The 25,944-nt window shown below is 33.7% G+C and overlaps 1 protein-coding gene across 4 annotated transcripts in view; it reads right to left on the minus strand.

The window, feature by feature from the left end:
- Nucleotides 1-630: 630 nt before the first annotated feature.
- The window catches only part of LOC123673280 (phosphatidate phosphatase LPIN3), a 340,332-nt gene continuing 315,018 nt past the window's right edge, over nucleotides 631-25,944 (minus strand). For all 4 annotated transcript variants that reach the window (XM_045607773.1, XM_045607772.1, XM_045607763.1 and 1 more), the window contains one exon: nucleotides 631-1,441. In XM_045607773.1, the coding sequence (XP_045463729.1) occupies nucleotides 1,391-1,441 (51 nt within the window). In that variant the 3' untranslated portion in view covers nucleotides 631-1,390. The remainder of the gene's footprint in view (nucleotides 1,442-25,944) is intronic.

The following is a 25,944-nucleotide window of genomic DNA, read 5'->3' on the forward strand; positions in this document are numbered from 1 at the left end:
CTGCAAACCAATATAAAAAATTTAGAATCTTTGAAGGGCATGACAGGAATTTCTAGAACTGAAGACGAATGTGAATTTCGAGATAACTGTTCAGCTGTAAGTTCTGATAGGGAAAATGTTTGTGATTCCGAAAATCATTTGTCAGAACCAGAAAATGTAACCAGAAGTGGTCGAATTGTTAAAAAATCAAAATTGTATGTTTGTACATAAATTTAAAAGTGTTTATATTGTTATGGTATGAAATGTACCATATTCGTTCATTTTTCAGAATAGATTTTTTTTCTTGTTTCTATTTCAAAATAGGGAAGATGTAGCGGGGATGTTACTCATGACCGCTGGATCTATGTGTTGTAGATTGGTGTAGGAGAGGACAGTTAATAAAGAGATATGGAAAACACAACAATAATCGAATAGAGATGAATGAAAGAACTGTTGGTTGTAGACATAATCACCCCCCGTAGTTAACAATCTTCGGACTTTATGTCAGTTTTTCTCATTTTTGGTAAATGTACTCATTCATTTCGTAAAAACATTTCAATGAACACTAGTAAGGAATTATCGACAGAACCTTTCCTATGCATCTTGTTTAGGGTTTTTCATGAAGTACAGAAAAAAATAATTGATCATTCGTGAAATTAACAGTGTTTTATTAAATATTTAATTCATGGTGCCCAACAAACAATAACTGAAATAAAATTCCTCATTGGGAACTGAACAGCTTTTAATAAGATATATGAAATATCACAAAAGTTATTACATAACTAAGGTTCAAACACATAAGCAATTTTAAGCTCGATGCTTATATATTGTATATAATATATTGTTGATGAAATCATTTTTGCATGAAGTTTATATTTATTTCTATTTGATTTGACAAATTATGATTTGACAGTCGTCATGACATGCTTTATATATAGCACACATCAAAAGCTCATTTCAATATTAATATGGTTATATGCGAGAAATAATAGCAAGTTGAACGACATGATTGGAATAATTTTTTGTTATCGATATAAAATAGTAACATTTTTAATGAAATTTCAAGTTTGAAGTATTACATTGGATATCAATATAAATGAAACTAACCTTATAAGGCAGCTGAAGTTAATGTCAATGACTATTAAAATGAAAGAGAATCCCAAAACCTGTAGTCTTACACTAAATCAAAACAAATGTTATAAGGAAAATCTAGACCTAAGCTTATTTTAATGGTATATTTGAAACACTTACAATGAAAACTGGATACGCCTAATGTTTTCAATTGAATATTTATATGTCAATTTATGGAATGTTATTATTAACTTTGATTTTTTTTTATACTTCAGGTAGGTCGAATAATGGTGCTATAGGATCTCTCCAATATATGAACTGAGAAAAGTCGTTTGCTGGTTCAACTCTGGATGGATAAAGTTGGTCTACGATGAAACTCATATTCGAGTAACTGCAAAACGAAAATTAAATTAGTTTCAATGTTCCAACACAATTTTCTAATTCGCAAGATCGAAATAAATCAATAAATATTATATGATAAATATCAATATCAAAATGAAGAGTTTTAATGATAATAAAAAGGGCAGGAAATCGAAATGAAACATTCAGAAAATCATAACGAAAACAATTTAAGACTCCAGTTAAATTTTCACGATTGTAACGGGTGTTTTTTAGCTGCACAAGAAGATTGTCTATCGTTGACAATTCGGAATGTCAAGGTGTTTTGACATTTTATTCAGTAACGCTTCCAAATTGTGGAAATTTACTTTGAAAAAATGAACCTGTTCCCGAGGTTCTTAAAGTACTTCGTCCACTTTACGGTCAACAAAATGGGAAGGGTTAACAAGCAATTTGTGCAGTTCTTGATCATTTCCACAATAATTTTACCCTTCTAGATTCTAAACCATCAACAAGACAAAAAATTGTGCGTACCGAAGGGTTGCTGAAGCGCGAAGTGTTGAAAAAGACACCGAAAAGTCGCCGTTCTCGATTTGTTGGCTGTTGTCCTTCGACTACATAGAGAATTTTACGATCTCTGCGTACGCGCCTATACAGGGTGGTCCAGATTTTATTTCAATAACATCTGTGGCGTCGGTTAGAACAATTTATTTTGCAAAAAATATTCATATGAAAATATTTTCTTACAAGCCTCGTTCTCGAAGACACGAAATGCAGGATGTTGAAGTAAGATGAGAAATCAGTTCTCATTCTCAACTCTAGCATTATAGTTCAACACTGAATAGTTTTGGAGTTAGAATTTAGAAGTTCAATGTGGCACAACTCTGTAATTCTATTCGATAATAATAATAATAATCGGGAAGCGGTAGGTAATCCCTAGCGAATCACCTATCAGGAGAGTTGAATCGACTCCTGCCCACCGCAGATTCCAGGGGCTCTCTGACCCGGGAAGCTGAAACCTGTCGAAGGGTCCCTGTCCAGGGTAACGGACGAAGCCGTGTGGAAAGCAGCTCAAGAATTCTCCCACCGTAGCCCTGCGGATCGCAAAAAGCGATCAAAGGCAGCTCCCCCACGACACGGAGGAACCCATGAATGATGGTGAATTTGGGGAATAAGAATATAGAGCCGCTGCCTGAGGTTCGTCAGGGCGTGTCTGGAGCCGACGCTGGACATAACAGTATGCGGGACATCGGTGTCAGAGTGCTTAGGAGATGGGCGTCAGGGCGTCTGTCGAACAAAATGCTACGCATCTACAATCTCAACATTCTAGGAGAAGAATAACACGAGTTTCTCCGACTGCTGAAGGTGATGCGAAGGATCCCCAACCAGCACTCACCCAAGCAGGTCTACCAAGAAGACGAATGAAATGGACAAGTTCGATAAATGAAAAGATCATGCGCATATACTATGAAAGAACAAAAATGAAAGAGGATAAAATAGGCTACCGGCAAAAGTTATTTGCAGAATTCCACAGAAACTATCCCGAACTCCTAGTTTCTGAGCAAAAAGTAGCCGACCAATACTGAGTCATATTGAGAAATGAACACCATAAAAAATGAAGTCCAACTGAGGCTACAGAATAGGAACCTCACTAACAACGAAACGACAATTGAAGAAGACTACGATTGTGCTGAAAACCAATACAACATCAATGCACAAATGAACTCTGAGGAACAAACCAACGCAAATGTGATACCAATAAGTGCGCAACGACGGAATATATATTCTGCACCCGTCGAAAATCCAGAAGAAGACCAAAGACATGTGACGTGTCGACCTTGAGTAAGCCGGTCACAAGGCTTAAATTCGGCTCGCGACTACACTCAGTGAAGATGGGAGTGAGTTCTTCAAAATTAGATGGAAGGTAATAATGGGCGCCAGGTAGAGATATGCCTGTCTGAAGACTAAATTGCGTACTCCTCTACCAGAGTAGCAATAAAACAAATCACTCAAGTCAAACGTTTAATAAAATTAAAATTTCTGCAGTGGTTGATAATAAAAAAATAATGAAAAAGAATTCTCTAAATTACCTAACACTAACAAATGCCAGAAAAGCCTCCAATAAACTATGATCAACAACAAATGCCAGAAGGGCTTCCTATAACCTATAATGCCTAAACTAATCCTGAAAACAGAATCCTTCTATCAGCCTACACTCGGCTTAGGCTAAACCTTAAATATAAGTAACGAAACTAAACCTAAACGGAGTTCAACAAACTCCAAATATACCAGATAATAAATCAGACAAATAACCAAGTTAAACAAGAAGATTGAACTCAACCACAGATCCTGAAGGAATATACAAATACAGTGGTTGTAATAACTGGCTGGCATAAAATAGCTGGTCGAATAAAGTAATAATAAATTCCAGTCACAAATCCTGAAGGGATACACAAGTATTATAGTTGTTAAAATAAATGGCCAGTTAATGAAGTACACCTCACCGCAAACTGTTTACAATTGCGACAGTGTATAATAAGCATGAAACAACCTTTATTCAATATAACTTATAACTTCAATATAACTATCAATGGATAGAAAATTAATAATATAACCGTTAACTCCTATTCAAATTACTGATTTACTATCAGTACAATAAATCGTTACTTCCAAAACTAAATCTCAATTCAATACTCTTAAAGCTAGTGCAAGCACCGGTTACCTGATACAAAATCAATATTGAAGGTTGACTTGACAGCAAATCTAACGGTGAGATCTCTATATGTAGAATATACCATCTACTCGAGGTACACCATATGCCAGCAATATACTATGTACTCGAACTGTACCATCTATCAGAAAATACCATCCACCAGAACTGCACCAGAAATTTACCACCATATACCAGAAAATCAAAAACCATAAACTCAAACCATACCATATACCAGACTCCAGAATTCCTGAACGTAACCAGGCACCAGGATACTCAAAGATATCCAGCACTAGGATTCTCCAAAATATCGAGGCACTAGGATGCTCAACGTTACCCAGGCACTAGGACCCTCTCAGTTCTTGTTCGAGGGAAAAGGATCTTCTTGATATTCTTCGTGTAAGTTCCACAGTTGTTCGAACTAATCGCCGGGAAGCGAATCCTCTCAGATCTTCAGAGTGAATTCAATACAAGAGATGAGCCTTGTGGAAGAAAATTTTCATAATCACGTATAAAACGTAGTTCCCAGAAATATTCACAATACCATAAACCAAACAGGGAATTATCCAAATTGAAGAAATAAACGCCTATAACAAGGATGATTCTAGATCATATATTCTTCAAATTTGGTCAATTTTTCCTCCAAAAAAAACTTCTCTCTAAATTATCACGAATCGCCGATAACCTCCTCTGACAATCCATTTCTAATCATAGAATATACCAGTTGTCAAACGAAACTTCCCACACAGAAGAAAAATAATACAAGAAATCCAGAAATTATAAAATATTTCCCAACGGTAATGATATTCGACCTCACTTATCCGGAAATAACTGTTCCATAATAAATTGAAATTTGAATTAATACGGAATATTCCGAGTTGAATTCACAATCAACCTCTAGAGGGCGCACCACCAATCGAAATATCCAATGGTGTAAATCGAACCGTTACAAACAACTACTGGAGCGATTACCTGCCACAATGAATAGATGCGATATAGATTTTGAGGGAAGAGATCCATTGAGACGACCAATTCTACCAAGATTGAGGACATCCAAGAAACTTTTCATCTTCTGATCATGACCAACAAGGACCAAGTATCTTCCTGACTACCATAATCTCCAATCATTACACCTTATCATATACTGTGCAGCATTTTCAATAGCAACAATGCTAGGTGTGAAGGAGCCAAAACCTAAAAGTCAGCAACCAGCCAGAGAAAAACAAAAAAATAAACCACATTGGCAAAAAAGGTTAGAAGACAAGTTCATAGCATCCGACAAGATATTGGGAGGCTCACCCAATTTGCAAAAGGTTCGCCGTCTAGAAAACTACAAAAAATGGTGAATTTAATAATAATGATAATCATATTTCTCAATTTCCCTGTATAGACATTACTGTATGCAATCTAGTACTTCAGTTATCGTTTTCTTTCAGCTTTCTTATGATTGAATTGTTTTTTTTTCTGAATGTAAATTTTTATTTTCATAATCAAAATTTATATTCAGAAAAGAAAACAAGTCAATCATAAGAAAGCTGAAAGAAAACGATAACTGAAATACTAAATTACATACAGTTATGTCTATACAGGGAAATTATAATTTATAATCTGAACGCTCTTTAACAATTATTTCATTTCTGTAATAAATAGCGCATCCACCATGACAGTTGATCGATCTACAGTATTTGGATGCTAACTTGAAACCACGGAGAGTAATACCTCGAGTTCGGCAGTACTTTACCAATGCTCTGTGATCGCAACAAGACATGCGTTATTATTATTTATGAAATGTTCTAACCTTGAAATTGAATTCCTTGAAGATTGAACATTCTGATGAATAATCAGATAGTCTTAAATAGATTTAATATTTTGCTCCTGTTGAGACGGAATAAAAGATGGTTGATTCTACTTCCTACAGGCCATAAGTCAGAATTCTTGATTTCTTCAAACTTCTGAGCTGGTACAGTTATGATGGGATTCTTTTGGTCTCTTAGATTCCAATTTCTAACATAATATGTTATTGAAACCCTTGGTGTTGAGATGTTTGACCAGTATTTCAGGTTCAGACCGGGTTCTAACTTACATACGTGCAAATATCCTCCTTTTATCGACATTCCATCAGGCTTTCCACTACCTACAAAACTTCTATCAATCTCTTTAGGTTTTCTATTTCTCACAGTAATAAATTCATCTTCCAAGCTTTTGTGTGACTGGCTTTTACTGGGACGATAATAAGTATTATTTTCCGTTTCGGCCATTTCGGGCAAATTTGAATTAGACGGTAATTGGTCTTGTTGGGATTTTTCATTTTTCTCGACTTTTGAAACACTCCTACCATTCTGATCAAAATTTGTTATGGTTACGTCATTATATGTTTTGGACGTAGGTTTCGGATATAGACAAACAAGCTGATTCACAAATGATTTATTTCGCTTCAATTACTCTTAGAACACATTGAATAACTTAGTGTTCTGTAGTCTTAAAAACAAAATTCCGAGGAAGTTCCTGTCGAATATCATTTACAAGATCAATTGTTGTCCCTAGAAATGCTATATTGGCACAACCAAGCAGCACCTCACCAGTAGAATCTCAAACTACAAGTCATCGTGTAAAACGATTTCTAATCAGAGAACAGCGCTAGTTGAACACCACCTTGAAACTGGACATTCATTCGATTTTTATATAGAAAATATAGATATTCTCCACAGAGAGGATAATTATAGAAAAAGATTTTTTGCTGAGATGTTTTATATCAAAAGATCAAATAATTGTGTGAATTTTAGATCGGATTTGGATAATTTGAGTTCAATATACAATGTTATAATCAATGATGTAATGATTGACCTGTAATTTTTCAGGTTATGTTGTTGTTTTCTTTGGTACATCTTATTCTTCGTTCATGTGAAGTAGGTTTGTCGTCCATTATTTGTTAAATGATCTAACACTTTTATTGATATTTTAAGATATTTATACTCAATTTATTATATATTTTTATCTCCTCAACATTATGTTTATAATAATCCATTTAATTCATTCATTCATTAATTCATTTATTGCATCTGACAATCGATACATAGGCTTATTTATGACACATATCACTCAATAATTTTTTTTTGCATTTTGACTATTTGTCTAGGACAGCAATATCTGTGAGGGATCTTAATTATTCATGATTGATGAGGGAGAGATCATAACTTTGATTTGTCTCGGTGAGTATGCCCTTGTATTTCATAATCTGTTTTCCTTACATGTTTAAAATTTTTATTGCAGCCTGAAGAAAGATCAAATTGGATCCGAAACTGTAGCGAATTAAATCGTTTGCGAATCAGCTCTTGTTTGCCTATATCCGAAACCTACGTCCAATGCTCTATCAAAAGCAATTCTTTATCAATATTTTATTATATGTTTTAATTTTCTGCTGTGTTATAGTTTCTTGATGTTTAATACCTTTCAATTTGGAATTTTCAGCTCTGAGACTAGAAACCTGATATTGAAGATTTCTTATTTTAATTTTCTGTTCTTCCACGATGGGCAGAAGTGATGTTTTAACAGAATGAGCAACAATGAATTCAATGTTTTTAAGAAGGGCTTCACAAGAATTCTGAGTATTTGTTAGTATTTCATTCGACACACAACCACATCTTATAAGTTCCTGATTTTTTCATTCTTCCAAATTCTCTACAGTAAGGTTGACACACTGCATATGAAACAAATAAGAACTATCTTTAGAATATGGTATTGAATCATCATTTCGACTAATAGTTTTAGACATGTCTCGTAAAAAGATATGAAAATGAGCCACTTCTTGTATCGAATCACATAAAGGCACTTTTTAACCTCCCATCTATGCGCTCCTTGAAAACTCTTGATTTGCCCGTGGATCACTGGGGTGCCTTAATAATCCATTTAACCCAATACTAACCAGAACTCAAATAGAATGAGAACGAGTATTTTTTTTGTATAAACTGGTTTTTGAGTGTTCTCTAATGAAATATTCACTAAAATTCTGAAACAAAAAGGACCCCGCACGTTTAGTAGGGAAAATGGCTTTCCGTGAATTTGGCTGAATTTTTGATATGTTGTAGTTCTTGATGAACTGATCAGAAAAGTCCTCAGCCATAAAGCTCAAAAATGGACAGTTTTCGAGATATGGAGCTTTGAAAATGGATTTTTTGCAATTTTCGGGGTTTTTGCTCATCAATCAGGGAGCTCTCATTTCTGGTTTTGATGGAATTTGGATGTTCGGCGGCCAGAACCCGACTGAGAAATGATCTTGCTTGGTTATATTAGGCACCGCCATCGATAATTTTTTATACACTGCTCCACATTGGCTATGAAATGAGATACAAAATCCAAGATCTTCCATACATCTTTCCATGCCACAAGATGACGCCAGAATAATTCACATGACCGAGAAACGACATATTGTGAGATTTTTTTTTTTAATTTTTTTAATAACTGAATCCTCATATATCTGATGTCCAATAATATCAAATATGTTAGCCGAAATGTTCATAACCAGGCATCGCGAGCTGTAATGGGGGAAAATGGGAAAATCATTATCATATATCCTCAGGGATAACAATTGTGATCACTATTGATGTCATTTACATATGATATGTGATTTGTTTCTCACAAATCTCGATAATCTGACAATGGGGTACCAAGACATTTTCCTCAGAATGTCTCGAAATTGATGATAGCATCTCACAGACAAACGAATCCGTGAAAATGTCTGCAGTTTTGATACAATATAGTACTATCCTGGTAGAATATAGAAATCCAAGTGTTGGAAGCAAACTATGAATGGAACTTCCGATATTAACCCACGAATTCTTGAAAATATTTTTTTTTTCTATGAACTTTTTGAACTTCACACATACGAATGAATACTATCTGATAATATGATCGTTGGCAAAATGAATGAGTAGATCAATCAAAAACAATATAATAATGAGAGTAACATTCATAATAATAATAACAATAATGATAATAAACAAAAAACTTTTAAAATTATATTAGCAATCGCAAAAAATCATTTAGAATATTATGAATCGAATCGGAGGCAAAATTAATGATTTGATAACATAAAACTATATCAACGAACGTAACACAATCACAAATCATCTCAAAAATAAGAAGAAAAATCAAGCCTTTCACGCCATGTAAACTCCTATCTAACTACTTGATCTTTGGTTGGGTGGATACTACCTCATCAAATCATAATATCATTGATTCATTCTGTTGGCAGCATCGATCACATAGTTCAATAAATCGGAATTTGGATACTTGACTCCTTGGCTATGGCGAGCATAACCAAGGAACCATAAAACGCTAGCAATGTGAGCACAGCATCCTACGGTCCGGGTACCCGATTTGCATGTGCAATAATAGCCCTGTATTGACTCTGCATTTTCGTCGTTAGTATACACAATCCAGAGCTGATATTTTGCTGCGTTCCGGAATCTGGAATAAACTCTTATTCTCAAAAATCCAGGTTCCTCGTGTAACTCATCGAGTTGGAATATTTCCTGCTGTTCTCTCTGAAGTTTATCCTGAACATAAGATGGTGCTAAATTAACCTGGTAAACACCGATAGTTAGATCTCTCAGATAATCCATACTTAGTCTTGGAAACTGTGGCACTTGCTGTTGATTCAAGGGTATCCATCTCCCATTCCTCAAATGAAGTCTATCAACCTCAACCCGAGCTTGCACAACATTGGGCAATCGTGATCGCTGAAGCAATTCCTCGGCGACTTGTTCATTTGCTCCTTCCATGATGATTAGTGGACGATATTTATTGATGATTGCTCCAGCTATACGGTAAAATTGTCCGAGATTGTACACATGTGGCATATTGATTGTTTTAGAAAAAAACTGAAAGATACTCTTTATGTGACCATTTCGAGATTCCACTATCCATCTGCTCTTTGTTACCAATCTGGATTTATTGGCTTCTTCCGTATTAAGTTGACTTTGTCCTCTTGCTAGATTAACAGGCATCTCATAGTGTATACCTATGTTATCAAGCAATAGTGTGATGTCTCGGTATCCTCTATACAAAATAAAAATATCACCTTCCTGAAACCATTCCCTTAAAAGATTTCTATCGTCTTCGAACTCATGGCGTAACATCTCCGCATCGTTATTATGAGAGTCTGAAAAATATGGGCCTTGTATTTCCAAAATGAAACCATCGGGGGCAACAATCAGAGCAGGTTTAACCAAATGACGTCCTTTGTGCACGCAATAGGATTGACGCAAGATGCGAAAGTTGCTGCTTTTATGTACATAAGAATAAGTTCCGTCAATGCATACAATAGCCCTAGGTATGTTTGGCTCTGGATTATACAGCGTATTCGCAAATTGGGTGACATGTGCTGCTATGAAGTCATTTCTTGTGATTGATCTCAAACCAATGTTTTGAGGGTAGAAACGCCCCATAAGGGATTTTCTTACTCTGGCAATGGCCTGACTCACGGCTTGACGGCTTGAATATCTAAAAATCACTTTCAAAAACTCATCCGACAATCCCTGTTTCAGTTTGCACAAAAATAACAAGAGATCTTTCTTACTGATGTACCTGAAAAATGTCTCTTCACGAACAGGATCACAAAATTCAAACAATTCTTGGAATTGATTTTTAGTAACTGGTGCGATACATTGAAAATCTGCATCGGTGAAACTGTTCTCATCTTCATATGTTTGAGTATCGGTTACTCTATCTCTCAGTTGTTGAAGGAGAATTTGTAATTCTGGTCCTTTTATTGTATAAGGTCTGGTAATGAACCTCAAACCTGGCAGTAATACCCGTAGTAAAAATCCTTTATCATCTAAATGATCGGGACAAGATCTCACGTTTTCTGGTACGTAAATATTCCTCGAAATGAATACATCAACTCTACATTCATTCGATATTCTTCGAATATTCACAACTGAATTACAAATCATACAAGAATTTTTTGTTGTTTGCGTTAAAACGTTCAAACGAATGCAAGCTGGATCTAGTTCAATATGCGTGATTTCGTTCAGGACTGATTTATTACAATTGAGACAGATTCTTGTTTGATTTGTCACAGGAATTGGAGGATAACCTTGCATATCACGTCTTGAAATCGCTATTTCCCGTTTAAATTCATTTTCTTCACCGCGTAGAAGCTGCATTCGGCCAGGAGCAAGTCTCACATTACAGATGAAGCATTCAGTTCGATTCGAATATGCCATAATATCAATGTGTATCACTTCAACTTCTCAGAATGAGTATTGATGACTGAATAAACTGAGATATTTTGATGTGACAGTTTTAGCAATTGTTGTATTTTCATTCACGACGACTTTGATTCTCTTAGCACGTCGATTATCAAAATCAAGTTGAATACTAAATAGATAATGTAAGATTTGCTCCGCGTCAAATGCAACTTTTCTGCGATGAAGAACTAGAACCCATCACATTCGTTAAGTATACACTATAAGACCAAGAGATGAAATATTTTTGAGAGTGAGAGTTTATTCCAGATTCCGGAACGCAGCAAAATATCAGCTCTGGATTGTGTATACTAACGACGAAAATGCAGAGTCAATACAGGGCTATTATTGCACATGCAAATCGGGTACCCGGACCGTAGGATGCTGTGCTCACATTGCTAGCGTTTTATGGTTCCTTGGTTATGCTCGCCATAGCCAAGGAGTCAAGTATCCAAATTCCGATTTATTGAACTATGTGATCGATGCTGCCAACAGAATGAATCAATGATATTATGATTTGATGAGGTAGTATCCACCCAACCAAAGATCAAGTAGTTAGATAGGAGTTTACATGGCGTGAAAGGCTTGATTTTTCTTCTTATTTTTGAGATGATTTGTGATTGTGTTACGTACGTTGATATAGTTTTATGTTATCAAATCATTAATTTTGCCTCCGATTCGATTCATAATATTCTAAATGATTTCTTGCGATTGCTAATATAATTTTAAAAGTTTTTTGTTTATTATCATTATTGTTATTATTATTATGAATGTTACTCTCATTATTATATTGTTTTTGATTGATCTACTCATTCATTTTGCCAACGATCATATTATTAGATAGTATTCATTCGTATGTGTGAAGTTCAAAAAGTTCATAGAAAAAAAAAATATTTTCAAGAATTCGTGGGTTAATATCGGAAGTTCCATTCATAGTTTGCTTCCAACACTTGGATTTCTATATTCTACCAGGATAGTACTATGTTGTATCAAAACTGCAGACATTTTCACGGATTCGTTTGTCTGTGAGATGCTATCATCAATTTCAAGACATTCTGAGGAAAATGTCTTGGTACCCCATTGTCAGATTATCGAGATTTGTGAGAAACAAATCACATATCATATGTAAATGACATCAATAGTGATCACAATTGTTATCCCTGAGGATATATGATAATGATTTTCCCATTTTCCCCCATTACAGCTCGCGATGCCTGGTTATGAACATTTCGGCTAACATATTTGATATTATTGGACATCAGATATATGAGGATTCAGTTATTAAAAAAATTTAAAAAAAAATCTAACAATATGTCGTTTCTCGGTCATTTGAATTATTCTGGCGTCATCTTGTGGCATGGAAAGATGTATGGAAGATCTTGGATTTTGTATCTCATTTCATAGCCAATGTGGAGCAGTGTATAAAAAATTATCGATGGCGGTGCCTAATATAACCAAGCAAGATCATTTCTCAGTCGGGTTCTGGCCGCCGAACATCCAAATTCCATCAAAACCAGAAATGAGAGCTCCCTGATTGATGAGCAAAAACCCCGAAAATTGCAAAAAATCCATTTTCAAAGCTCCATATCTCGAAAACTGTCCATTTTTGAGCTTTATGGCTGAGGACTTTTCTGATCAGTTCATCAAGAACTACAACATATCAAAAATTCAGCCAAATTCACGGAAAGCCATTTTCCCTACTAAACGTGCGGGGTCCTTTCTCAATCCGCAGAAAATTAGCGTCCCATTTTTGGGACTATGGCTGAAAGGGAATGACATATAATAAGGATCTATTTGGACAAAAACAAGACGAAAAAGACTTTTAACCACTTTAATAGCAACATTCATCCATTTAATTCATAAAAACATTATACACAACAGAAAATAAAAAAAAAATTTTCCTTCGAGTCTTAATTGGAAGAACAAAATGACCAATTTGGTGATATCTTATGTCAACAGCTACTTTTCCTCCCAGCAATTTGGACTTCTGTGGGCCTGGTCTCTTTGGCGCAGAAGCTGTATTTCTGCTAAGATATGCCATCACAATTTTCCTACGCATTTCCTCGAAAATTTCTACCGCTGTTTTACCAGCTAACACTGATGAAATATTCTCAAAATTATCTCGGGAAATAATATCAGTTTTTGAATATGTCACTTGCCCTTTCGTCCACGTTGGAGTATCGTTGCTCTTTGGAATTGAATTATCACAGTTTGTGCTCTTTTCTTTGGTCCACTTTCCTATTTTTTTAAGATAAAGTTTCGTCGTCACTATAAAATTCGGATTCGTCAATAGGGTTAGAAGTAAACAGTTCCATAGTACCTGCAACATCCACTATTTCTTCTCCTCTTAAGTCGTTCTCTTCAAAATTTTCTGTGTCGGTTAAAATATCCGGGTCAGGAGGAATTATGGCTACATCAGCATCTTCAATATCCTTATCTCTCCGAAATTCTGGATCTTCAAATATGTGTTCAATGTCATGGACAATCATATATTTTCTGCTACTCATAATTATCACTTCCAGCCAATGTCCCAAAATTGGGACAACAAACTCAACAACGAATTAGTAACAGATTACGATGTGAGTAATTTCAATTTCGTTTTGTATCGCACAAGACACTATTCATTTAAAAACTGCAATGGTCTAATTATAATTTCTTCGGCAGGTATATATTGAAAATACTATGTATGTATCACAACCTCAACGCACCAGATAAGTGCCGACTTGTTGAATCAGTAACGGTTATTCATAGACCTATAATAACATGGACCGAGCGATAGAGAGAGACCATTGATATCGGTGTATTGTGACAAGGATGAAAGTTTAAAGGCATAACATTGGTTTTCTGAACTGATTGTATGTGTTTTCTTGTGGAGATTACTAATTTTTAAACAATTTACTGAGTGTTTGATGGTGTTCTGGTGCTTATTTTAGTACTAATGAACAATTTTAAGTATCTCTGCTTCGTGTGTTGCTTATAATTGTGTTGTTATATCCAAAAAAGGGTTGGACGTGACATTTCATAGGTAAGAAAACAAGAAGGGATTTATCGTTCATTTTATTGAATATTTTCACAGGTTTCCGAGAAATTGAATTGAATGGGTGATGGAAATATGGAGAAGAGACAGAAAACCTGCCACAACCGTAATATGTAGTAATCACTTCAAAACAGAGGACTATTATGTCAATCTCTATATGGAACCAAAGTTTTGAAGGAAGGAGCCATACAATTTTGATATTGAGAACATGTGTTACTATAATAAAAATGAACACTATACAGCAAATTCCTGCCCTTCATACATACGGAGTTATGAATTTTTGACCATGTTATTCCAGTTTCGAAGCCCTGATTCGAATCTCTTCGTCGGATGTTAATCACAATTTTTTTTATACTGATATTTATTATAAGTTTTTTTTTCCATATGTGCTTGCATATTTGATGATAAAAGGTAATATAATAAACCCATGTATAAAATTTGCAGTACTTTTTTAAACCGTTAGAGTAGAGGAAGATGTATACTTTTGGAACGTAAGGCTGAACTTGTCCTTTGATAGGAAAAATATGGCACTTTCATTCCAAATAACACTCACTATTTAATTTCCTCATTCTACTTCTAAAAATATTTGAGCTATTTTTTCAGAAGATAAAATATATAAAATTTTAAAAATTTCATAAATTTTCTGTTGTGTTTTTACTTATCACAAATTTTGAATTTCCTAAAGCTCAGTTACACTTGTAACTATATTATATCGAATATAAATTTAATTGTCTATAATATTATTGATATACTGAACTTTCTAAAAACTCTGGAATAGAAATTAAAAAATATTTTCTTTTAGGTAGCACTCAATAAAATTCACCATTTTCTGAAAGAAATTTTAGATAACATGAAAATTTGTACCATACAATTCTTACATGTGTTTCATTTAGCTATTTCAATAATCAACTCATGCGAAAAACTCAATATTTCTCAAAAAAAAATTAAAAACGCGCTATTCCAATAGCCATATCAAGCTCTTTCAATTCTCATTCCATCCGAATAACTCAATATTTCTCATTGAAAAAATTAAAAACACTTTATTCCCATAGCCATTTAGCTATTTCAATAATCAACTAATGCGAAAAACTCAATATTTCTCCAAAAAAAAATTAAAAACGCGCTATTCCCTTAGTAAATTCGCATTTTCTGCCTTTCTACTTCCTTCCTTCACAACACCTCTCTCTCTTCGATAGTCCGCAGAGGGCAGTGAGTAGAAGCCACGTGAGGGTTAGTCCACGTTATTATAGGTCTATGCGGTTATTTTATTGTTGCTGACAGCCATCTGACAATAAATACGAGAAGAACATACTTCAATCTATAAGAAAATACCACTTCACTGTAGATTTCTGTGATCGTATTGAAGAAAGCCGGAAAAAATGGCGCGTCCCAAAAAAAGGACGTTGGCTGGTGTTGGGTTAATCTCATCTAAACAGGATCATACTATCAGAAGAGAGTGGGAATCGAAAAATACCGATACAGAATTGCCTACACTCAAATCGAGCAAATAATTCATATTGCTGGAAATATAATTGGGAAGTAAACCCTGTCTTTTGCATTCCAAAAAGAACACTCTGCGGTTTCAATGAGATGCGGGTTTCATATTGTACGAAGACTATGACTTCAATGCTTCATATGCCACCCTTCCATAGTTGTTTCTTTCTTCTGCATAAAACCCCATGCTTGAATATCAACAATTTTAATTACCAAATATACACAATAGTTTCGAAATTTGATATACTTTCAGTTTTTGCATCAGACATCCTGTCTAAATATCTTTCTTCTACCAGTGGTAGATATGTTATTGAAGATTCCTTTGCTTTTGTCCAATATGTGAATGATTTCCAGTTGCCTGTTGATTATGTCCTGATCAGCCTGGACGTTGTATCTCTTTTCACCAACATTCCTGTCGAGTTGGCAGCGTCAGCTGTTGGGAACAAGTGGGAGACTATCAGAAACCACACAAGTCTACCAAAGGAAGAATTCATCCATGCCATCAACTACCTGTTTTCTTCAAACTATTTACTTTTCAATGGTAGGTTCTTTAAACGAGTACTTGGTTCCCCTATGGGTTCCAACTTTAGTCCGTCCATTGCTGAAATGGTAATGGATTTCCTTCTGGACTGCATTCTTGTCAATATTCCTTTTCACATTCCTTTCATCAAGAAATATGTTGATGATCTAATATGTGCTCTACCTGAAGATCAGGTTGCTTTCGTTCTGGACAGGTTCAACAGTGAACATAAAACTATACACTTACGTTGGAGGAAGAAACAGCGATTGTTGTCCCATTCCTGGATACAAGGGTGATTCGAACATTAGAAAATAGGCTGATTCTGGATTGGTACCGAAAGCCAACAAGCTCAGGGAGATACTTACATTATTTTCCAATCATTCACATGGACAAAACATGGTGAACATGATTTTAGGATTGAAGAATCGCATCGAAACGGTTGCCCATCCAAGTCTAAGGCAGCAGAATCTGAGGTTGTTGATGCAGTTGATGCTAGAGAATGGATACCCAAGAAGATTTTTGTCCAGATTGATCTATAATACCACTCTTTCGCGACAGCCAACGAATGGAGAGAGGGGCGCATCCACCACTGTGGACACTGAGAACACAGGTAGAATTCTTAACTCTTCTATTCCCCTAATAAATGGTATGACTAATGCATTAATTAACCTCCTAAAGACCACAAAAATGAGATTGATTCAGAAATCATATTTTAAGATTGACAGATTATACAGTCGAGTGAATGATAGGATGACTGTTGATAATATGACGGGTGTGGTATATTGTATTCCTTGTTCAACATGTAGTGAGGTGTATATTGGTCAGACGTCTGAGCTTTGGAAGAAAAGGATTGCTCAAAACAAAAGCGACATCTAAAATCCAAGTAAGATTTGTGCCCTAGCAGCCCATACCTGGGACAAAGATCATCCAATGAATTATGATTCTACCAAAATCCTAGAATGTGAAATAAGTGGGGAGAAAAGATGTTGCCTTAGAAATGTATCACATCAAACGCCATACCTGTTCGATGAATAACAGAAGGGATTTAAACAATATTTACTCCATCTATTCCTATTTGATTCATTATGACCTGTCAGTTGTTGTTCGAAAATACGAGAGGTTTTTAATGATTTGGACGATGTCATAATTCTGTAGGTCATGTTAAAAAAATTTAAGATAAATAGTTTTCAATCTAATCTATTCCTCCAGTCACTTTTGAAATCGGGAATGATTCGTCAAGTTCTGAAGAAAATGATTCGGAATCCTGAGGAATGTCAAAACCATAGATTTTTAATGGAAACAATAGGTGTGATTGACCAATATAAGTTACATTAAATTTTCTGATCAAATTTATCAATGTTATTACTAATTTGCCTAATTTCTGATAAGAACATTTTCAAATACATCTAAAACACTTTACTGCTCTTATAATTTTATGCAACGATCATGCATAATAGTTGATTATATTCCTTGCTACTTACAGGTCGAGACATCATTTTCCACATCACTGGAAAAATTTCAAGAAAGATTAGGAAAAGATATGGTTGAGTGATTTTTATTTTATAATACTGGCATTTAGTATAGTTTTTTAAGTTGTAGTAAGAATTTTTATTTATTTTTTCTGTGAGAAGATCTGTAAGTTTATTGACATAATAAAAATTATTGAAATATAATGAGCTATAGAATAATCAAATTATAACACAGTAAAATAACATATAATGATGTGGAATCCAAAATTGAATACAATCACGTAAATATTATTTTCAACTTATAGGGTTTAAAAAGCGTGAGCATATGGTTTATAACTGTCGAGGCATCGCATCTGGCTAAGCGTTTTTATGGACTAGTTCAAGTGACTTTTGATTTACGAGCACTATGATACGGTATTGAATAGAGAGAAAAAGTTCTTATATACAATTCAGAATTTGCTTTACTTCATCACTAGAATTCATAAAGTCAAGTTTAGTTAGAAGAATTGAAAGAAATTTCCAAGTGTGTGCATTAAGTAGCTGATATACTTACTTTTATGGCAAAGGTGTGTGAAAATATAACTGACCCATAGGTTTTATGAGAAATTTGAGTGCAGTTCGATGACTTCATATATTGCATTAATAAAATCGGAATGAAATCTCCCATCGGAGTAATGTCAACTATATATCCTATTATATTATCAACAATTCAATGAAATATTCGTTGTTGCTACCCAACTGAAATATGTATTAATAAACCTTGGGACTCAAAGACTCTCAAACATATAACCTGATTTCTAGAAAATGTTCCACCTAGATTATGATAATATGATTGCTTCAGTTCTTCAACTTTTCTTCCAATTGCAGTAAATGAAGCGATATACTCGTGTATGCGTGCATCATTTTGGAGTAGATAATTATTAAAATAGAGGAATAGTTAATTAAATTTTTTTTTAATCAATTAATTATTTATGTGTGTATATTTTTTATGTGACACTAAAGTATATATACATCTTCACTAAACACGAAGGTTATAGTAATACATATATAATACTAATCTAGCAAATTCTATCTCTATTATTAGACGACAAAATAAAAAACAACAATTTAAAAAATACTTCTGTTTATTATAAAAAATTATAAATACAAAAATGTTTTTAAATTATTCAGGTTCCGAGTCATCGGACATATAACTGTAACAATGTCTTCTATCTTTAAAGGTGTATGATCCCCAATGAATCCTACTGGTTTTAAATATTCATCTAAGAACCAACCGCAGTTCTCAGGCTGAAGGTTCACGCATATTGGATCCGTTGCATTAAGCCACATGGAATTTACAAAAATAGTTCGTGAAATTTTCTGAATTAATGATATCCAGCATGGTGGTATTGGTATGGAGTTGGAGTCGAAGCCTTTAATTTTTTTTTAAGAAGTGCTCGCTGTCTTCTTTAGCAGAGTAATTTTTCATAAAAATGCGATATCTCGCATCATTCACACTGGTGCAGTTCCTGATACCATACATACTAGCCGTAAATTCTTGAACGGTCTTCATTTTTTCATCAATGAAAATATCAGCAGCATCTGTTAATGATGCAAAACCTGTTTGATATTTTTCATTTTTCGAAAATAGCTGAAAAGGTTTTACTTTTCCTTTATCATAAAATGCTGCCGTGTAATCGCAACCTGTAAAAGCATGGAAGGCAGGAAGACTTTGGCATAATTTGATTCCTAACTTCAACGCTAAATCGGTGCGATTAATGCAATCAACAGTTCGATTATTAGTCTTTCTAGTTGCTGAAGTGGCTAACAAAACAGCTGCTATGCTGTGTCCTCTTCTATCGCATGAGATGGTTGATTGGGACCTCACATTCACTCGCAGCAATATTTAACTTTTTAAAATTCGACAACCGGGATTCGGGACTGACTGGCAATCCTATACCACCGTATTCATAATAAAATAATCTTTAATTCTATTGATTTTGATTCAATAATCAGACCGTTGCAAAATGCTAGTATAGATTTACCTGTTTATACCTGGCTTCCCGAGAGTTGTGACCGGAAAAAAATAGGCAACCTAACGTTTGCACATTCTACGGGCTTCATACTTTCGATTGGTATAGAATTTATCTAATAATCAAACCGGTGAAATGTTTGAAAAAAATTTTTTTCAATTATTAATTAAACCTACTCTGGACTAAAATTCGTTGGGCAACCCATATGTGATATATTTATTGACATGTTGAATTGAATATGAAATACGTTTTATCGAATAAGCATCTCGGTGAAGGTCGTTTTATATCGGGATCCTATACTATAATAATTTTAGAAAAGGACAATCCCTACAAATCAAATACCCAATAGATAAGATTAATTGTGTATTTTAAGTATTAAATAACAGGAAACAGGATCTTCTTTTTTTCAATTTCTCCCACCCAATCATTAATTAAATTTGGACGTTTGCACTATACATGACTCTATAATGAAGAACTAGGCTAATTTGTTTCTAGATACTAGCGTCCGCTCTAAACCACTATCCATAGACCTAATATAAAATGGACAGAGAGAAATTCTGGCATGCCGCATATCAAATAGAAAGATGAAGCTACTTGGGGCAACGTCAAAATCATATGATCAAAACATTGAACTCAGATTCAGAAAATCGCTGTTCAGTTTGTTTATTACACCTACTTAGTATTCGAGAACAAAAATTTCAATGTAGGTCTTTTTCAGAGCGCACGAGTAAATACCAAATGGAATGATAGTCATTAATATAATATATCTTCTATTCATTTTGAATTGACAAGAATATAATAATAATAATAATAATAAAGGTCTTTATTCCTTCAGTTACAGTTTACAAATATCATATCACAGAAAAAAAAAACAAGCTAGGAAAAGGCGAGATTCAGTTCACTCAAGAAGTGCCCTGTTCAATCCAACCTTTGATCCACAGCATTGCCGATGCAAAATCCACCCAAAACAACAACAAAAAACCAACTATCAAAAAAAAACAAATGAAATCTCATTTGTAGATATGCAAATTAAAGAAAAAAATATATACATATATATCATTTCATAAATCTACCATATAAAAAAAATCATATCTACCCTGTCAAAACCCCCATCTGTTCATCATATAACAAGTTGAATAGTGAAATTCTGAAAAGGCGTTTATTAGTAATAGCTCTGACATCCATTGGTAGGCCGTTAACACATTGCGCTATGTTATATGAAAATGATCGTTTGAATGATTCACTGAAATAAATAGGTGGCGTCAAGGTGCCCCTGAAACGGATGTTCAAATTGTGGACGTCCGAACGATATGTAATTTTATTGTATAGGTACAGAGGGGTCTTAGTGTTGATAATTTTCATGAACAAAGCAATAGAGTGCAAAAGTCTTCTATTCTTCATGTTGAGCCAGTTGACGATGCGAAGTGTGTAACTGATTCTTTCATATTTCTTTATACCAAATATCAGACGTAGGCATGGATTTTGCAATTTTTGTATTCTTTGTTTATCGTAGGCATTCAAACAAGGATTGTAGACAGCATCAGCATAATTTAAATGTGATAGAACGAATGAATCGCACAGTAGTTTTCGAAGTTCAACGTTTAAAAATTAACGGTTTTGATAGATCAATCTCAACATACCGTATGCTCTTTGTAAGCAGGCAGTAACATGATCAGTGAATCTCAAATCCTGATCAATCCACACACCCAGGTTTTTAACCTTCTTAGAGAATTTTATATGTTCATTACCTATTGTCACCATCACGTTACAAGCCTCAAACCTCAATCTGTCAATTTTTCTTCCGAAAACCATAGCAAGAGTTTTCCTAGCGTTGAGCTGCAAACAATGTTTTCTAGATATGTAAGGAATTTCCTCGATCTGATTGAATTACGCGAGTAGTCAGGTCAATGAATCAGATTGCTTAATACCAATACGGAACGTTCTTAAATTCGCAAACGTATCATCAGTATGATCGATGAATTCATTCCGAATACAGTGAGTTGCAATATTGTGAAATTTATCTAACGACAAATTAGTGAATAAGAACATTGAATGTTGTTTCTTTGTTATTTACAGAGAAACACAGCTGTTTTTATTACAACCAGAAAGATACTTAATAACATTATAAAACAACATTCTGGTTTTAAATCACTATGGAAAAGTTGAAGTTCACATTCAAAATGCTGGCTGCTTCAGATGGGAAGTCAAATGTGCTTTGTGTGACCAGAATAACTACAACGGATGGAAATACATTCAAAATCCCAAATGAGTATTCAAATGCATTATTACATGTAGAATTACTAAAAACTGCGGCGTATACAAAAATCAAGAAAACTTGCTCACAAAGAGTCCAAACAAGGAGAGTGTGGGTGAGTTTAACAAAAGAAATGAGAAATACTTATTTTGATGAGGATGGAAATATCCAGTTTGAAAGCGTATACTTAGAGGAAGTGAGTGAAGAAAGCAGTGACACAACTACAAGTACTAGTGCTCCAGAACATTCATTAGAAAAATTATTAGAGAAGATACTGAAGAAAAACCAAGAAAATAGTGGAGAGAGAAATGTGGGTAAATTGGCCACAGAATTTACTATCGGAAAATTTGATGGAAAAAATGCAAATGCAGAGCAATGGTTAAGAAGTTTTGAAAAAAAATGTGAAAGATTCGAAATTGATGAAAATTGTAATAAAATAGAAATTTTGAAATCATTTATGGAAAAAGTTGCTGCAGATTGGTATGATTGTACTCTATTGAAACTCACTATCACAGCAGAATGGAATGATTGGAGAGAAAATTTTTGTAAGACTTTCTCATGTAAAGGTTGGTCTCCAATAAAATATGCAATAGCATTTAGATATCAAGCGGGCTCACTATTAGAATATTCTATGAAGAAGGAAAAATTACTATAACAAGTAAGAAAAACTATAGATAGTGATACGCTTGTTGATCTTATTGCTATGGGTTTACCCAACTCCATATTAGACAAAATTGATAGAGAAAAAATAGTAAAATCTGAAGATCTACATAATGAATTGAATAAATTAGAACATTTAACCATGAAAAAAAATTCAGAAGTCAAAAAGTTTAAGCCTGACTTTAAAGGAAAAACGGAAAAAATACCTTGTAAAATATGCAAAGATAATAACAAAGGAACAAGATTTCATCCCGAAATGGAATGTTGGTTTAGAGACCCAGAAAAGAAAGGTAACAAACTGAGACAAGTAAATAACTTAACTTTAGATGGCTATAAAAAGAAAACTAATTTGAGAACGATTAATGGTGTTCATGAAACAGATGGTATGGTAAAATTAAAAATAAAAATATTAAATATAGAAAAATATGTAAACGTGTTCATAATCAATAATGAAAATTTTAGGTACAATTTCCTTATAGGCCTAGATTGTATTCAAAAATTTAAGTTGATACAAAATGAAAGATTAGAGAGAAAACAAAAAAATTCCGAATCTAATATATTAATGAATGAGTATCAAATTAATTTTAATGAACATGTAGAGATGAATCCTTTTAATATTTCAATGAATCATTTGAATAATATTGAAAAAAAAGTTATAACAGATTTAGTAAACAAATATAAAAATATTTTTGCTAAAGATAAGTACGATATAGGTACCGTGAAAGACTATGAAGCAAGAATTGACCTCATAGTAGATAAATATTGTAGTAAAAGGCCTTATAGATGTACAATTGATGACAAGAAAGAAATAGAAGTACAAATATCTCAATTACTTGAAAAAAATTTGATAGAAGAATCATATAGCCCTTTTGCTGCCCCGGTAACTTTAGCCTTTAAAAAAGATGAAAATAGAAGATCAAGATTATGCATAGATTTTAGAGATTTAAACAGAATAATAGTCCCTCAATCACAACCGTTCCCATTAATAGAAGACCTAGTAATCAAAACAAGAAACTGCAAATTTTTTTCAAAGCTTGATATTAATTCTGCTTTTTGGTCAATCCCTTTACGAATTGAAGATAGAAGAAAAACGGGATTTGTAACCCAAGAAGGTCACTTCCAATGGACTTGCCTACCATTCGGATTAAAAACATCTCCGGCCATTTTCCAAAGAATTCTTAGTAATATAATAAGAAAACACAAATTATCAGAGTTCACAGTTAACTATATAGATGACATTTTAATATTTTCAAAATCCTTTGAAGAACACATAGATCATTTGACACAGTTATTAGAAGCAATCATGAAAGAAGGATTTCGATTAAAACTCTCGAAATGCACATTCGCACTCGACTCAGTACAATATTTAGGCCACATAATAAAACATAACACGATCTCGCCAATGAAGGATAATTTAATATCGATAAGAAATTTTCCTGTGCCAAAAAATAGAAAAAATGTTCGACAATTTTTGGGTAAAATTAATTTTTACAACGAATACATACCAAAAAATTCAATAACTTTAGACCCACTACATAATTTACTGAGAAAAGGACAGGAATTCATTTGGTCAGAAAAATGTCAAAATGTATTTGATTATATGAAAAATTTTCTTTGCACCCAACCAGTTTTAGCCATTTTCGATCCAGGCTTACCGATTCATATATATACAGATGCAAGCTTGCAAGGCATAGGTGCCGTTTTAAAACAACCACAACTGAACGAAAATAGTAAAACAGAAAAACCAGTAGCATATTTTTCCAAGAAATTGAATGAATCACAGAAAAAGAAAAAATCAATTTATTTGGAATGTATAGCAATAAAAGAATCCGTAAAGTATTGGCAACATTGGCTTATAGGTAAACACTTCAAAGTATTTTCAGATCACAAACCTCTAGAAAAGATGAATATAAAAGCTAGAACTGACGAAGAACTAGGAGATCTCACTTATTACTTGTCACAATTTGACTTTGAGATAATTTATCGCCCGGGAAAGGATAACTTAGAAGCAGATTGCTTAAGCAGAAACCCGGTGCTAGACGCTGAAGAAGAAGAAGAAGACAAGATAAAAGTGGTGAACTTAATAAAATTAGAGGATATTTTAGAAGACCAGAAGCAGAATAAAGATATAAAAATCAATAAAAATGGACTGAGAATGGACAGTAAAAATAATTTGTGTTATAAAAAAGCAAGAAATAAAGAGAAAATTTTACTGTCAGAAGAATTCAGTGAAAAACTAATTAAGGACACACACAATGAATTTGGTCATATTGGAATAAATCAAATGAAAAACAAAATACTCACTCATTATACAGCAGCAAATATATCAGAAAACATAAGAAAAATGTGTAGATATTGTGAGGTTTGCATAAAAAATAAAACAAGAGGACAAAACAAAATTGGCTTAATGTCACATCTTGGGCCAGCAAAAAAAACATTCGAAATAGTCTCCATAGACACAATAGGTGGATTTGGTGGCTCAAGATCCACGAAAAAATATTTACACCTCCTAGTAGATCACTTTTCAAGGTATGCTTACATATTAACATCGAAAACACAAAATGCAAATGATTTTGTTAAACTAACAGAAAATGTACTAAAAGATCACGATATTCAAATACTTTTGACAGATCAATATCCAGGTATAAACTCTAAAGATTTCAAAAATTTTTTAGTGAGAAAAGGGATTACAATGATTTTTACAGGAGTTAATGCACCATTTTCGAATGGTTTAAATGAAAGACTCAACCAAACCTTAGTAAATAAGATAAGATGTACAACGAACGAAGGAAAAAATAAGCATGCATGGACAACTGTAGCTCATAACTGCATAGATCAATACAATGAAACTGAGCATACAGTGACGAAATTTAGTCCAAAATATTTATTAGAGGGCGAAGATACATCAATATTACCGAATGAACTGAAAAAAAATAAAAATTATAATCAACTAGAAAACGATAGAATGACTGCATATAGGAATAGTATAAAATATCATGAGTATAATAAGAAATTATATGACAAAAATAGGAAGGAGTTCGACTTTAATGTGGGAGATTTAGTGTACTTTGAAAATGGCAATAGAATGAACCGGAAGAAATTAGATGAAGTGAGAATCGGGCCATATAAAATTTTGAAGAAGATATCGAATT

The sequence above is a fragment of the Harmonia axyridis genome, chromosome 1, assembly GCF_914767665.1.
Source record: "Harmonia axyridis chromosome 1, icHarAxyr1.1, whole genome shotgun sequence".
Classification (NCBI taxonomy): Eukaryota; Metazoa; Arthropoda; class Insecta; order Coleoptera; family Coccinellidae; genus Harmonia; species Harmonia axyridis.